Source organism: Ursus maritimus, unplaced genomic scaffold (genome assembly GCF_017311325.1).
Source record: "Ursus maritimus isolate PB19 unplaced genomic scaffold, ASM1731132v1 scaffold_19, whole genome shotgun sequence".
Taxonomy (NCBI): Eukaryota; Metazoa; Chordata; class Mammalia; order Carnivora; family Ursidae; genus Ursus; species Ursus maritimus.
This window is the reverse complement of record NW_024424341.1, coordinates 2,191,955-2,204,706: the sequence shown is the minus strand read 5'-3', so window position 1 is coordinate 2,204,706 and position 12,752 is coordinate 2,191,955. Positions and strand designations below refer to the sequence as shown.

The 12,752-nt window shown below is 59.3% G+C and overlaps 1 protein-coding gene across 2 annotated transcripts in view; it reads right to left on the bottom strand.

Annotated features, from left to right (window-relative positions):
• Positions 1-3,305: 3,305 nt before the first annotated feature.
• Positions 3,306-12,752, bottom strand: part of FBXO31 (F-box protein 31) — a 41,850-nt gene continuing 32,403 nt past the window's right edge. For both annotated transcript variants that reach the window (XM_040633211.1, XM_040633212.1), the window contains 4 exons: positions 11,673-11,782; positions 10,950-11,103; positions 9,439-9,839; positions 3,306-7,646 (listed from right to left, as the gene is read on the bottom strand). In XM_040633211.1, the coding sequence (XP_040489145.1) occupies positions 7,424-7,646; positions 9,439-9,839; positions 10,950-11,103; positions 11,673-11,782 (888 nt within the window). In that variant the 3' untranslated portion in view covers positions 3,306-7,423. The remainder of the gene's footprint in view (positions 7,647-9,438; positions 9,840-10,949; positions 11,104-11,672; positions 11,783-12,752) is intronic.

The window sequence follows — 12,752 nt, the reverse complement described above, 5'->3', positions numbered from 1 at the left end:
GGGACACAGCCCCAGCCAGCCAGGCTCAGGGAGAGTGTGTTCATTTGCAGACACGTCACTGTCTCACCCCAGCACCAAGGACTCACATCCTAGTGCTTTCCATGAGATCCCTGGAGCATCTTCTAGAAGAGGGGCTCCGTGCCGTGGCTCCATGCCATGTCTCCCCATGCCCATGGCACCCTGTGGGAGACTGCCTCCCAACAGAACTGTGGAATGTTAGAAGCAGGGGGAGTGAAGCTTCATGGTGATGAGGGCCGCTCACCCAGGCTCCACAGCCTCTGTCCCCATCCTGGGTCCTGGAGGGAGCCTGAGGAGAGGACAGGAATTGGGTCTAGGTCCTCACCAGCCTCTTGGGCCCTGGTCCATGGGGGTGCTCAGCAGCCCCTCTCTGAATGACATTCTGCATAAGGGGTGACCTGCCATCCACTGCAGGGCTCAGGGCTCCCCTCCTCTGCCGCCTAGACCCCCAGGCGGGGATGGCAGCAGCCCTGAGCCAGCGTCTGTCCACCTGTCGTCCACTGAGTGATCACAGGGGCTCCAGTGAGGTGAGCCTCAGGGCCAAGCCACTAGCAGGTGGGACCCCTGAGACCACATCTGGCCCAGCAGCACACCCAGACGAGTGGAATCAGACCTACATCCCAGCCCTCCTGTCTCATTCCCTGAACCCCACATCCTGCTGTCCACGACTCCTCATCTAGACTCTGGTCCTTCCCAGGCCAGGCCAGTTCTAACCCGAATCCGCACAGCAGCCTCGTATGGGGCACCTGCCACCTCCACCTTTGCAGCATGGCCCTCAGGGCTCCTGGTGGATCCGAGTGAGAGCCCCAGGCCTCCCTCTGTCCACGGGACCCCGTGTCATCTGTGCCTGTGTGGATACAAGTGCACACGTGCACACACACGGACCCAAAAAAATTCACACGGCCTATCTGTGGTATTAAAATGCCACGGGAAGAATTAGGAAAAAACGTCTAGAAAAGCTCCTTGGAGGGAGAGGAAAACAAAGAAAAGGCTGAGAAGCGCTGCTCGCCACAGCGCTCTCGTCTGGAAACCCGACATCTTAGGCAAAGCTACAGGGATGGAGGCGGACCGGGGCTGCAGGGTGGGGTGCTGGCTAGGAAGGGGCAGCACCAGGGAGTCCGAAGGGAAGGGGAGGCTCCGTGGCCCCTGCTCCAGCTGTATGCACACACATGGAAGACATGCACACACTAAACATTCACAGAAATTGTAACACAGAACCTAACCAAGGAGAAAGGACAGCTCAACCATTTCTCACCGAAGAGCGAGGCACAGCTGCTTGTCGAAAGTCTTCCACATCCTCCTCCCGAAAGATGCTGGGAAGGAGATGCTTGTTACGCAGCACGGAGGACAGCCACAGAAGGGCCGCCCCGTGGCAGCACCAGAACCCCGTGGGGGTTTTCGGAAGCTACGGACGCTCAAACCCTCCCCCCAGAGGCTGACGCTCAGCATCCCGGGGCTGGGCAGGCATCTCCCTGTCCCACCTGGCCACCCACAGGGAGCCAGCCCATCGGTCCAAGTGGCCGGCACCACTACTTCCAACACACGGGCCTCACCGCTGCCCAACTACCAGGCGCCAGGGCAGGTGTGCTGGGGAAGGCAGCCCCGGACCTGAGAGGATCCAAAACTCCGGAGCACCAGAGACCCACCGCCTGGGCCCTGCTGAGGTTCTGGGAGTCACGTCCATCCTGGGTTGAGGGAGACAGGTGAGGACACAGCCTCACCCACTGTCCGCGCCCTGCAGACGCCGGGCCAGGCATCGCCCAAGTCAGGTACCAGAGGTCCAAGTGAGCCAACGTCCATGTTGGCCTTGACCCCCCACGGCACTGGGGATAGACCACACCCTAAGAGCGTGCCCCCGAGTGTTCAAAGGAGGCCCCGAGGCCCATTTGGGGGACATTTCGTGCTATGACCCATGCAGGACAGAGACCCGCTGCTTATGCGCTGCTGTGTCCACAACGTGGAGCACCATGTTTGGGGCATGGAGGTGCAGGTACTAACCACAAGGTGACCACCCACAGGGGACACTGGCTATGTCTGCAGGCGGCTTGGGTTGCTGTGTTAGGGGAGACCAGGAATGACGCTCAGTGCCCTACGGCATGGGATGGCCCCAAACATGGAGACTCAGTGCCCAGTAGAGAAGGCTCCAAACAAGCAGCTGGGGTCAGGGGCTGAGCAGCCCTCGGGGTAACGAGGTGCCAGGCCAGCAGTGGGGCTGGTCCTCATAAGGATGCTGGGTCTGTGGCTGGGCCTGGGCCGCAGGCATGTGCCCACATCAGGAGAGCAGGACCATCTGCAAAGGGAATGCTGGGTCACTTCTCAGGCCTCCCTGCAGCGCTCCCCACATGTCCCAGCAGTCCACGACCTCCTTCCCTCTGGTTCTGCTCCCCAAGAAGCACCCGTTCATCCCAGGGCTGGGCATCTACAGAAGGGCCAGTGGGTGTGGGACGGGACTGCAGGTGCCGCCCTCAGCATGAGCAGAGCCACTGTCCCCTGCAGCCGCATGTTTCCAAAAACCAGGTGCTGGGAAGGCAGCCTTCCAGCACTGCAAGATCTTCAGTTCCTACTGGCTGGGGTCGCATGTGCATGCAGCAGCCCTCAATCCCCACCAGAGGCCGGCCTACAGAAAGCCCCACGAGGGGGCCCAGGGGGATGCAGGGCGCACAGGGAGCTTGGCCAGGGCCCTGCCAGCACAGCCTCCCATGGGGGAAGCACCAGGCAGCCTTCTTCCAGGGGGGCTGCGGGGCTAAGCCACCACCCAGAGGAGGGGAATCCTCCCATCCCTGAATAGGAACATGAGGTACTTTTACTTCCTATATTAAATTCTTGCATTTTTTATAAGAATATTATTCAGAAAACCCAGAAATGAGACCCTCAGCTGTGTGCCCATCACAGAGCACAGCTCCTGCCCTCATCTATCCCGTTCTTATCCTGTTCTCAGAAAAGGCAAACTCCCCTTGAATTTAGCCTGAGAAGATCCCACTGTGGCCCCAGCTTCCTCAGGGCCACCAGGCCGGTGATGGGGACACATATCAAGCCAAGGTCAGAGGAAGGGATCCAGGGACCTACCATTGTCTGGGTTCCAAGGGATTACTTACCACTCCATTCCACAACTGGGAAAATCAAAACGTTGTCAAGTCCAGGTGTGAGAGGCTCCTGGGGGCCCCCCACCCCGCCAGGATCCAGTCCTGTCCTTCGGCCCTCAGCCCCCCACCTCATGTCACTCATGGCTCCGGCCTCCATCTGAATCACATCCCAGAAAAAAAAAAAACAATTACAAAGCACACAACAAGGTTTCCAAAACTGATTTATGGAGAAACAGCCCCACACAGTGGTCCCATCCCGGTGACAACACGGCGCAGCTCAGAGCGGCGGCTTCCTCCGGTCCTGGCCCTGCTGCGGGTGCGCCGGCCCTGCTCCAGCCACCCTGAGCCAGAGCCGACGCCCGAGACGGACAGCAACTCCCCCCACCTCACCTGCCGGCTGTCAGGGCGTGGGATTTCAAGATTTCAAGATCAAGCAGCAGAAATGTGTTTCTTCTCCAAGTAGGCTACATTATCTCAAATAACAACCAAAAGTAAAATAGGCTAAAAAAGCAAAGGTTCTGACCCCTTCCTATGTTTTGGCAGGTCTCCCTGTGAGCACACAAAGGACCTGAAGAGGGGATGTCTTCCAAACCTCAGGGTCACTGCCGGTCACCCACACCTCCCGAAGGCTGGCCTGCAGGCCGCCGAGCCGTAAATGGCAGACAGCACTTGGCAATTTGGCACCGTCTTGTTCCCGCTCGCGGCTGCAGGTTGACCACACCCTGGCTTATTCCTACTCTCGCAACACTTCTGAGAACGTATAGTCAGATGATGTCCCAGACCTCCCAAAAGTAAGAACAGGGAGGTCAGCCTATGTTACCTCTGGGACTGGCCAAGGACTGGGGTGCGCGAGCCGCCAGCCAGGGAGGTCTGTCTGAGACGCTCCCGCAAGCATTCCTAAAAGTTAGAGCACAAAGACAGAGACAGAATGAGGGCTTCTGACAGAACAGGGCAGCTTCCTCAAAGCACCGGGTCTACACGGGGAGCTTGTCTTCAACATACCCGACTCCGCGGGCACGAGGAGCTCAGAAATTCCGAGATTCCCGCGACCGGGTTCGCCAAGTCAAGGGATGGAGCAGGCTCCCCTCCGTCACTGCTGGTGAGTACTACAGCAGTGTGAGAACACATGGGCCCCCCCACAAACTAACACCAGCCCTGAACCGCTGCAGCTGCTGGGGCATGGAGGATGAGCTGCTAAGGGAGCGGCCACAGCAGGAAACCCCAGGTGCTCGGAAGGAGAACGTCCAATGGGCCGACTCGCTCGGAGCTTGCTCTGCAGGAAGTGGGGAACGGAGGCCGGCCTGCTCCTGAAACTAGCCTGCGCTGGGAGCGCTCCCACCCTCCACCGTGGCCAAGAGGAACGCCAGGGGTACAGACGCCCAGCCTAAGCTGCTTGGGATGCAGCAGGAGGGGAGGGAGGGAGGGGTGAGAGGCTGCAGCCCTCAGCACCAGCCACAGCGAGCCAGCTGCCCAGACGGAGGGACCGAGGGGTGAGGACAGGAAGGGAGGCCCAGCTTGGATTGTGGGAGGAAGGATTCTGGAACTCCCACCACCACGAAGCCTCCAAACGTGCTCCCACCCAGCAGACACTGCAGGTCTGAGCTGGGTGGGCCGACAAAACCAGGCAGACCACCAAGCCTGAGTCACATAGCCAAAAAGTAAGGTCATTTACAAAAGCCTCCTGCAGTGAACATTCAGGGCCAATACGTAAGAATCTCCGAGGATTCCCATCTGAAATCTCCGAACACGTCACTTCCCGTCAAGTAGCAGAACAGCAGCACATGCCCAGGTACGCAGACGCGCACTGAAGCTCCTCTCCTCCACTCACCTCACAGCAGCACAGGGGCAAGTAAGGTGCTGCCAACCAGGGAAGATGTCCAGACCCACCCAGTCCACCGCCACCTTCCCCGAATCAAGCACCACACGGGCACAGACAGTCCCTAACTTGGGTCATTCGGGCTCCTTGTGGGGACCTGCATTATCAAACTCCCAGCTGCCTTCAGGCTTCCAACCATGACTTCAGCCTTCCTGAATCCCCACCTGCACTGAACTGCCGGCTGGAAGCTGACCAGATGGGCTGCCTGCCCGCTGTGCCCTAAGGCACGGCCGCTGGGGCTGGTTTGCACAGGTTCTGCACACTCGCCTACCGAACCAGAAACCAGAACTGGCCACTGTTCCACCACGTGGGAAACAAGACGTATGCTGGATGCCCGGCTGTACAGGTGACAAGCCCTCGCCCAGGCCGCTGCCACGCTGGTCGGCCCCACAGGGCCCTGCCGGAAACCAGAGACAGGCACCCACGTGAAGGCAGCCAACAGCCACCGCTAGCGGAAACCATGGAGAGGCCCACACTCCACAGGCAGGTGCCACTGTGTGGGTTCGAGGCTGGTTTTTCATCAGAAAGGCTCACCTTCAATCTGAGTGGGCTTTACAGACAAGGGGAGGCCTCGAGCGGAGCGGTCTTCGAGCAAGCCTCAGGCTCAGGTGAAACGTGGAGCATGGCACCCGTGCGCCCCGCTGGCCTGCACCTGTTCTCCCTGAGGCTTCACGGCCGCGGCTACCACCATGCACGAGTAGCCGTGCCTGCCACGGGACACAGAGTAACAGCCACAAGGGGGGCAGGCTTGACAGCACTTGGAGGCTCCGTCCTGCAGAAGACACAAAAACTGGGACCGCGTCTCAGGTCCTGCTAGAAGGATGTGGGAGGTAAGCCACGGTGTCTCCAACAGCCGGCCAGAGGGGACCCCACCCTCTCGGCTTGCCTCCTTCCCGAGTCAGGAGTCTGGGAAGAACCTCCTAGAAGGTCTACCTTTGGGGAACCATGCCCCAGAGCTATCAATTCTACGATTCTGGAAAGCAAAGGAAGTTCAAAGTTGCCAAGGTACTGAAGCTAGAGCAATAGGGATTTTTTATTTTTTTAAAAAAGGCCAGTCAGGGAGAAATTTGTCAGGAAAACATGTTTCATGGGACGTCTCATGTTGGTCTCTACATGAAGGCACCACAAAGCTGCCCCCTTCCCTGGGGTCCCTTGCCCCCAGCATGAGGGCTCAGCACAGTCCACCCAGCAAGGACGAGCAACAGAGAGGGAGACAAGGTCGGCTGCCTCCCCAATGAAGCCGCCCCCCATGGAAGGTGAGCGTTGCGGTAGCTCTCTGCAGGCTGGAGGCGGAGCTGCAACTAATTTTGGGGGGTCTACATGCATTTAGGGCTCTGTTGTTCAGGAGACACTAAGATCAGCAGAGACCTTACAGTGGGTCCCCAAACGCGGGTGTCAGTGGGACACAGGCACAGCACCCTCAGAAGGGTCCGTGCTTAGGGTCTCCACCCTGGAGGGCCCCAAGAGGCCCCGGTCTCCAAAGTGCATTCCATACGTGGGGGGGTGACTTCTAGAAAGCTGCCCTGTTCCCCGCAGAGGGGTTCCAAAGTCATCTGTGCAACCACTCTGCTGCTTACACCCTTCCAAGAACAGCACCTGTGTATGCTATGCAAATGGGAAAATGCAGGGTTGCTTCAGAAGACGTGGCCCTGCCAAATTCTGGGGCAGGTTCTGGGACAAGTGGTTCAGCTAGAGGTTCTGACACCAGAGCATGGGCAGGAGGTGGGTGGGGGATGTGCAAACAAACGGCCTGTCTGGAACTGGCTGCAGCGAAGGTCTTGACTCTAAAGTGGAGAGAGGCCAGGGTCTCCAAGCTGCCGTTCCCTACCGGCCCCCATCACTGACCCCACTGCACTGACACTCAAACATGTCAGAGGTGAAATGCTTTTGTCCAAAATCCAAGCAGGGTAGTAGAGAAAAGAGAATTCAGTCCAGGGTCCTGGCCCAGCATCCCCGACACCCCCCACCACCGGAGCTCCCTTTGTGCATATACTGCCCCACGCCCCGGCTGCCCTTGCTCAGGCCCTTGCCAGCCTGTAACCGCTTTCGCTCCCCTCCTGCAGAGGGGCTGGCACACCCCCCCCCCCACAATCCTCCTTATCAGCCCCCAGGGTAGCTCGGCCTGTCCCTTGAAAACTGCCAGCAGGCCAAGGACAAACCCAATTTCTCCACTTGAGTTGTTCACAAAACTCTGCAGCCAGCCCTCTCAATCAGTCCTGTCCTGGTTCTTTCTCTTTCTTTCTTTTCGTAACACATGCTTCCTATGAGCTCCTGAGGACACACGCAAATGTCGCACACTCCATACAAAGAGTCTCGGGGTGCCTGGGCCAAGACCCCTACAAGGTGGATGTTCTGGTCGGAGGCCAAATCTCCAGAGTGCATGCTGCTTCCTCTCCCAGGTGCAGGACCCGGGGCCCTGGGAGCCGCCCCGCAGGGAAGTGGCCCGTCAGGAGGTCAGAGACTGGATGTTCTTGAGCATCTCCTCGAAGGCCTGTGGGGACGGCGCCTCTGCGTTCCGGAAGGTGGCCTGCACCCTGCTGTACAGGCTGAAGGATTTCAGCTCCAGCCAGATGAACCCAAACCGGTCCTCGTCGAACAGGATGAAGACCCCAGGGGTGCGTTCAGGGCTGGTGAAGCCGTGGCCGGCAATGAGGCCTGTCCCATAAAAACTGTGCAGAGACAAGAGGGAAGGTGCAGGGAGGAGAGTGAGAGGGGCCCCGACCCACCCCGTCGGCCCCCTGCTGCAGCACCCCCACACCACAGGCCAGCCCTCCTCCCCGCCAGCAGGAAGCAGGAAGCAGCAAGTCACGGCGCTTGAGAGAGTCCATCGCTTGGACCACCGCGCAACTCTAAGTGCCCAGTGCCCAGAGTTGCAGGCCCACGGCCAGGCTCACCCTGCCTGCCGACCACCGCTCTCCACCAGCTCTCCCGGCTAAAGAAAGAGGGTCTCAAGCAGCCCCCCACATAATTCCATCCCAAAGTACACCTTCATAAAGCTGGCCCCGATGACCAAAATCGGAATTCCCAGGACAGTTTTGTCGGCATGGGAACAACTCAAATATAATCAATAAAGACTTATTGGCACGCAACTATCAGGAAGTAAGAAGGCAGAACTTCCCGATACCCGTTAGGGCCAAGTTTCAAGTTTCGAGAGCAACGTGAGACTGAGATGCACATACGTCTTCCGGCCAAGAAACTGGAGCGTACCCAGATAATGAGGAGCCGGGGGCCCAGTCTCCCAGCGCACAGAATGGCGCCCGCACCCCGACCCTTGGCCACCATGCCGAGGCTCCTCTGCGCTGAAAGGAGAGCAGGCCTGTGCGCGAGGGCACAGGGTTCGTGCGATTCTCAGGTGGGGAAAGTAGCACAAGCACCCACAAGGAGGCAAAGTGACGCCCACTGAGTTTAGTACCAGAGGCAGCCACGTCCTGCGCCCATGCCATGGCAAGGCCTCGCAGACACGCAAACCATACCGGGAAGGGACCACAGCACCCCCCTCCCGGGTCACAGAGCCCAATGTGCCACACGTCCCGTGCTTCCACCACAGGGCTGGCCCGAGAGCACCCAACTGAGCCCACTGAGCTCTTGCCGGCCATGAGACATGAAGGCCAGGCAGCTGTGATGCCAAGGGATGGACAGGTCATCCCCTCAAAACGTCCCCTATGGCAACTGTACAGGAGAACTTTTGTCAAGGACGGAATGTTCTAGACCTGCACTGTCTAATACACATGTGGCTGCTGGCACCTAAAATGTGGCCAGTGGGAAGGAGGACCCGAATCTGAGGTTTGATTCATTCTGGTTCATCGATACCTAGGACGCCCTGAAGTGTAGAGGGCTGGGGCAGGGATGTCCTCAGCATCAGTGGGGGCCTGAGTGGCTAAGGGCAGTGGCCGCAGACAAAACCATAAGAACAGCAGTCAAGAAAAGAGCAAGCCAGCCCTGGGGCAGAATGCGCTGCCAGCCCTCGGCGCACACTTTCTGAGCCGGGAGAGAAACCACAGGAAGACATGGAGAGCTGACACTGGAGTGCGCTCAGCAGGGGCCGGAGGGAGACCCCCAACAGGCCTTACCTACGAGGACATCCAAGTGAACTTGAGCCGGCTTCTAGGGGGACAGGTGTGGAACACCCCCCCCCCAACCAGCTGCTTTCAATGCCACCTGCAGACTCACCTGTCTGCCCTTCACCTGACTGATGAGGCGACAGAAGGCACTCGGAAGGAGGCCTCACGCCTGGTGGTTCTTAATAAGCCCCCTCGGAGGTTCCCCGGACGTGAGAGCTCGGGAGCCTCTCAAGTCTGTGCAGCCCAGGGAAGGGCACTGTCCGCCCGAGCCCCAGCTGGGACTCAGACGGAGCCCCCATGCCAGCCAGCACTGAGCCCGGCCCCCACAGCCCGTCTCCATGCCGGGTGGGGAGGCAGGACTCCCCGGAAGGCCTGAAGCGGCCCGCCCTGACATTCTCACCACATCCTGCAGGTGCGGGGATAGTCCTCGTTCCTCGAGCTCACGCCCACGGGCAACACGAACGGCTGTCCCTGCCCGGACTGGGCGGGCTGCTCAGGTGCAGGGGCGGCCGCACCTGCGGCCTCTCCATCGCCAGGCTCCCCGACCTTCTCAGGAGGCGGCTCCACACTGGGCTGGGCAGGGCCCCGCTGGGGCTCCCGGGGGCTCTGCTGGCCGCGGCCCTCGCCGCCCCCGAGCCCGTCCTCCTGCTGCTGCTGCTCCTGGCGCACCTGCTCCCGAACCTCCAGGACGATGCGGGACAGCTCGTTGAAGTTGCGGAGGCTCTCCACATCAGGCAGCTGGATGCGGCGCATGAGGTCAATCTCCACCGTCTGCTGCCCGGCGGGGATGTTGGGGTCACCCTGAGGAGCGAGCGTGCGGCCATCAGCAGGGCTCGGGGACCGGCAGAGACGCACTCTGTGCGATTTCCTGCCTAGATGACACGTCTGGCCAAATGAGCTCACTGCAGCGTTCCCACCGACTTAGCAGCATGCCTTCTGAAGTGAGAGTATGTCAGACCGTACATAATAAGCACCCACAGCAGGCACCCCCATCTGCGAAGGGATCTTTGAAAACAGGGGCTAACAGTACCTGAGTGACCTCGGGAAGTGCACAGACATCCGGCATAGTGGCTCACGTGCACTTGAGACCTCCAGGAATCAAAACCTCCCCATTCTAGAACACTGGGGCTTAGAGAAGGGCACACACCCTCCCAGGGCCAGGCAGCAGGGCCAGACCTGTCTGCCTGGAACACAAACACTCCTGAGCCTGAACCTGGGAGGCCCTCCAGGCCCTGCAGCTACACCGGGGCCCCAGTGCTGGGCTCCACACACAAGGAGCCTTCCCAGAGCACAGGGACCCTGGCCGATCAAGGTCCAAGAGCATAGCTTCGTGAGAACTAAGAAGAGGCACTGCTCCCCAGGACACTTTAGTGCACCTGTCGGAAAGACACCCCAATTATGCAACTATGCAAATGACAGGTGAGCACAGTGTGATGGTGTCCCTGGAGCAGGTCCAACGGCCAATTTCTTCAAGACCCCCCTTCAGCTCAACAGCCCTCCAAACTGTGTTTGTCAGCCGCTCAGGCCAGGATGGCAGCGGGCACGTGTAATAATGCAGGAGGTCTCCAATGTGCCCATACCGTACAGTCCAGGGGGCGCTCCCCATTGAATCAGAATCTCTAGGGCCCAGCATCAGGGTTTTCTCAACATCCCCAGGGATTCCGTGTGTGGCCAGGACTGAGAGCCATGGGTAAAGCCACCTTGGAAATGCTCCCAATTCCCAGGAGGTCTTGGGAAATTCAAGTCCTGGTTCAGTGGGTGTGGGTGGGGCCCGACGATCTGCACCCCCAGCACACTCCCCAGGGCAGGGGCGCCCACTCTGAGTAGCCAGGGTGCAGCCCGAGGCACACGACCCACAGCCAAGCAGATGGAGGTCACGGAGCGGGGCCACCAGGGCAGCGCTGGACTCACCGTGATCTTGGTGCCCCTGGCACGCGTCCCATGGAAGCTGAGCATGACGATCTCCAGGCCATGGCTGCCGTAAGTGCCTTTGAAGAGGCCGGGCCTGATGAGGTCGTCTGGGCGGCCGGGCGGGAGGTAGATGCGGCGGTACGTCAGGCAGTTGCTGTGGGGGGCGGGTGCATGAGAGCAGCTCAGGGGGCGGGGGAAGCACAGAGCTCACTTGCCTGCCTGCTGTGTGAGGGAGGGCAGACAGGGCAGGGAGGCCAGCACAGCCAAGCTGAGGCTCCTGCCAGGCCAGGGGGTGCCCCCCAAAACACACAAAGGGCACGTGTTCGCCCAACCGGCACCACAAGGGAACTGGGGTGGGGAACACTCTCTGAAGAGGGAAAGGGTGCCGCTCCTGCTCCGGCACCGGGACACAGGAACCCCTGAGACTGCAAAGGGGATGTTCTCGTGTCACGGGGACGGGGTGCGGGGCGGGGGCCGAGGCAGGGAGAGCAACTAGGAGAGGAGGTCGTCCCCGGAAGACGTGAGGATGCGGGGAAACCACCCTGAGGCTCCGGCACATAGGCCAGGCTCTTAGAGCACACGGCTGGTAGGTGACGGTAAATCAGACAGAAAACAGATACCAAGGTAGGGCGGCGGGGTTTGGGGAGGGGCATAGAGACTGTGCTCACAGTACCCAGAGAGAGAGACTGTGCTCACAATACCCACAGGGGGCACTGCACTTACTCGTACTGACTGGTGTAGATAAACTTCATCAGGATGAGCTCCTGCATGTGCTCATGGAAAATGTCCTCCAGCGTCCGCCCCCATTCTTCCCTTAGCCACGTTCGGAATTCCTTCCAAGAGAGCACAGATCATGAAAACCACCACCAACTCGCATGGAGGACTGCTCACCGTGGCACTAAGTGGGTAAAAGCAGCATTCTTACAGCTGGGTGATGCCTTGGGCACGCCGGTGCCAAAGTCCTAGCGGGGTGGAAGGGATGGAGACAAGGCTGGACCAGAGGAGGGGGCTACCACACTCTGGCCTCTGAGTCCCTGGCCTCCTTCCTGTGGAGGTCAGCCACCAAAGAAAAGTCAGAGGCTCTGGTCCCCACTTTCCCAGAGCACACAGGCCTAGACTTCAACAGGCAACAACGGGGACTGGGGGGTCCCTTCAGACAAGGCCGGGGCCACAGCCCGTGTCCGGAGCTCCTGGGTAGGAGCCATGTGAGCCTCACTTCTGTGCCCACCCACGGGACACACAGTGTCTATGCCAAGCCTGGTTTGGGGGCTTCTAGGAAAGCGGGAGCACAGCAGGACTCTTGCCGCTAACCCCCATGCTGGTCACATTGGCCAGAGCGGCTTTTTGCCGCTGACGATGAAGTACAGGACAGGTACGGCCGGGGTGGGGGGCCAAGGGAGGGGCCTTCATAGTTATAGTACACGTTCAGAAAGTTCATTCGTGAAAAGGGAGCTTTTATAAACACTGTGTCCTCAAAGCTCATTCATTCATTATGGGATCAAACAATGTGAAGAAGAGTTGGTGCTTAATAGCTTGATTCTGCACATTTAACTTAATCCACAGCTCTGAGTTCCTAGCTCAATACAGTGTTTCTAAGGACCATCCGGAGTTAGCTCTGCAAGCAGAAGCAAACCCGACTTAACAACAACAACAAACCAAGAGAGCTATAATCCATCAGCTGCTTTAATACGTTCCTGCCCAGACTCTGGCCACGCACAGAAACCCTTCGCTGCAGTGACCGGAGCGCAAGCCACGGGGCCACAGCTCGTTATGTACAAATCAACTGAAAGTTTCTATACCAGC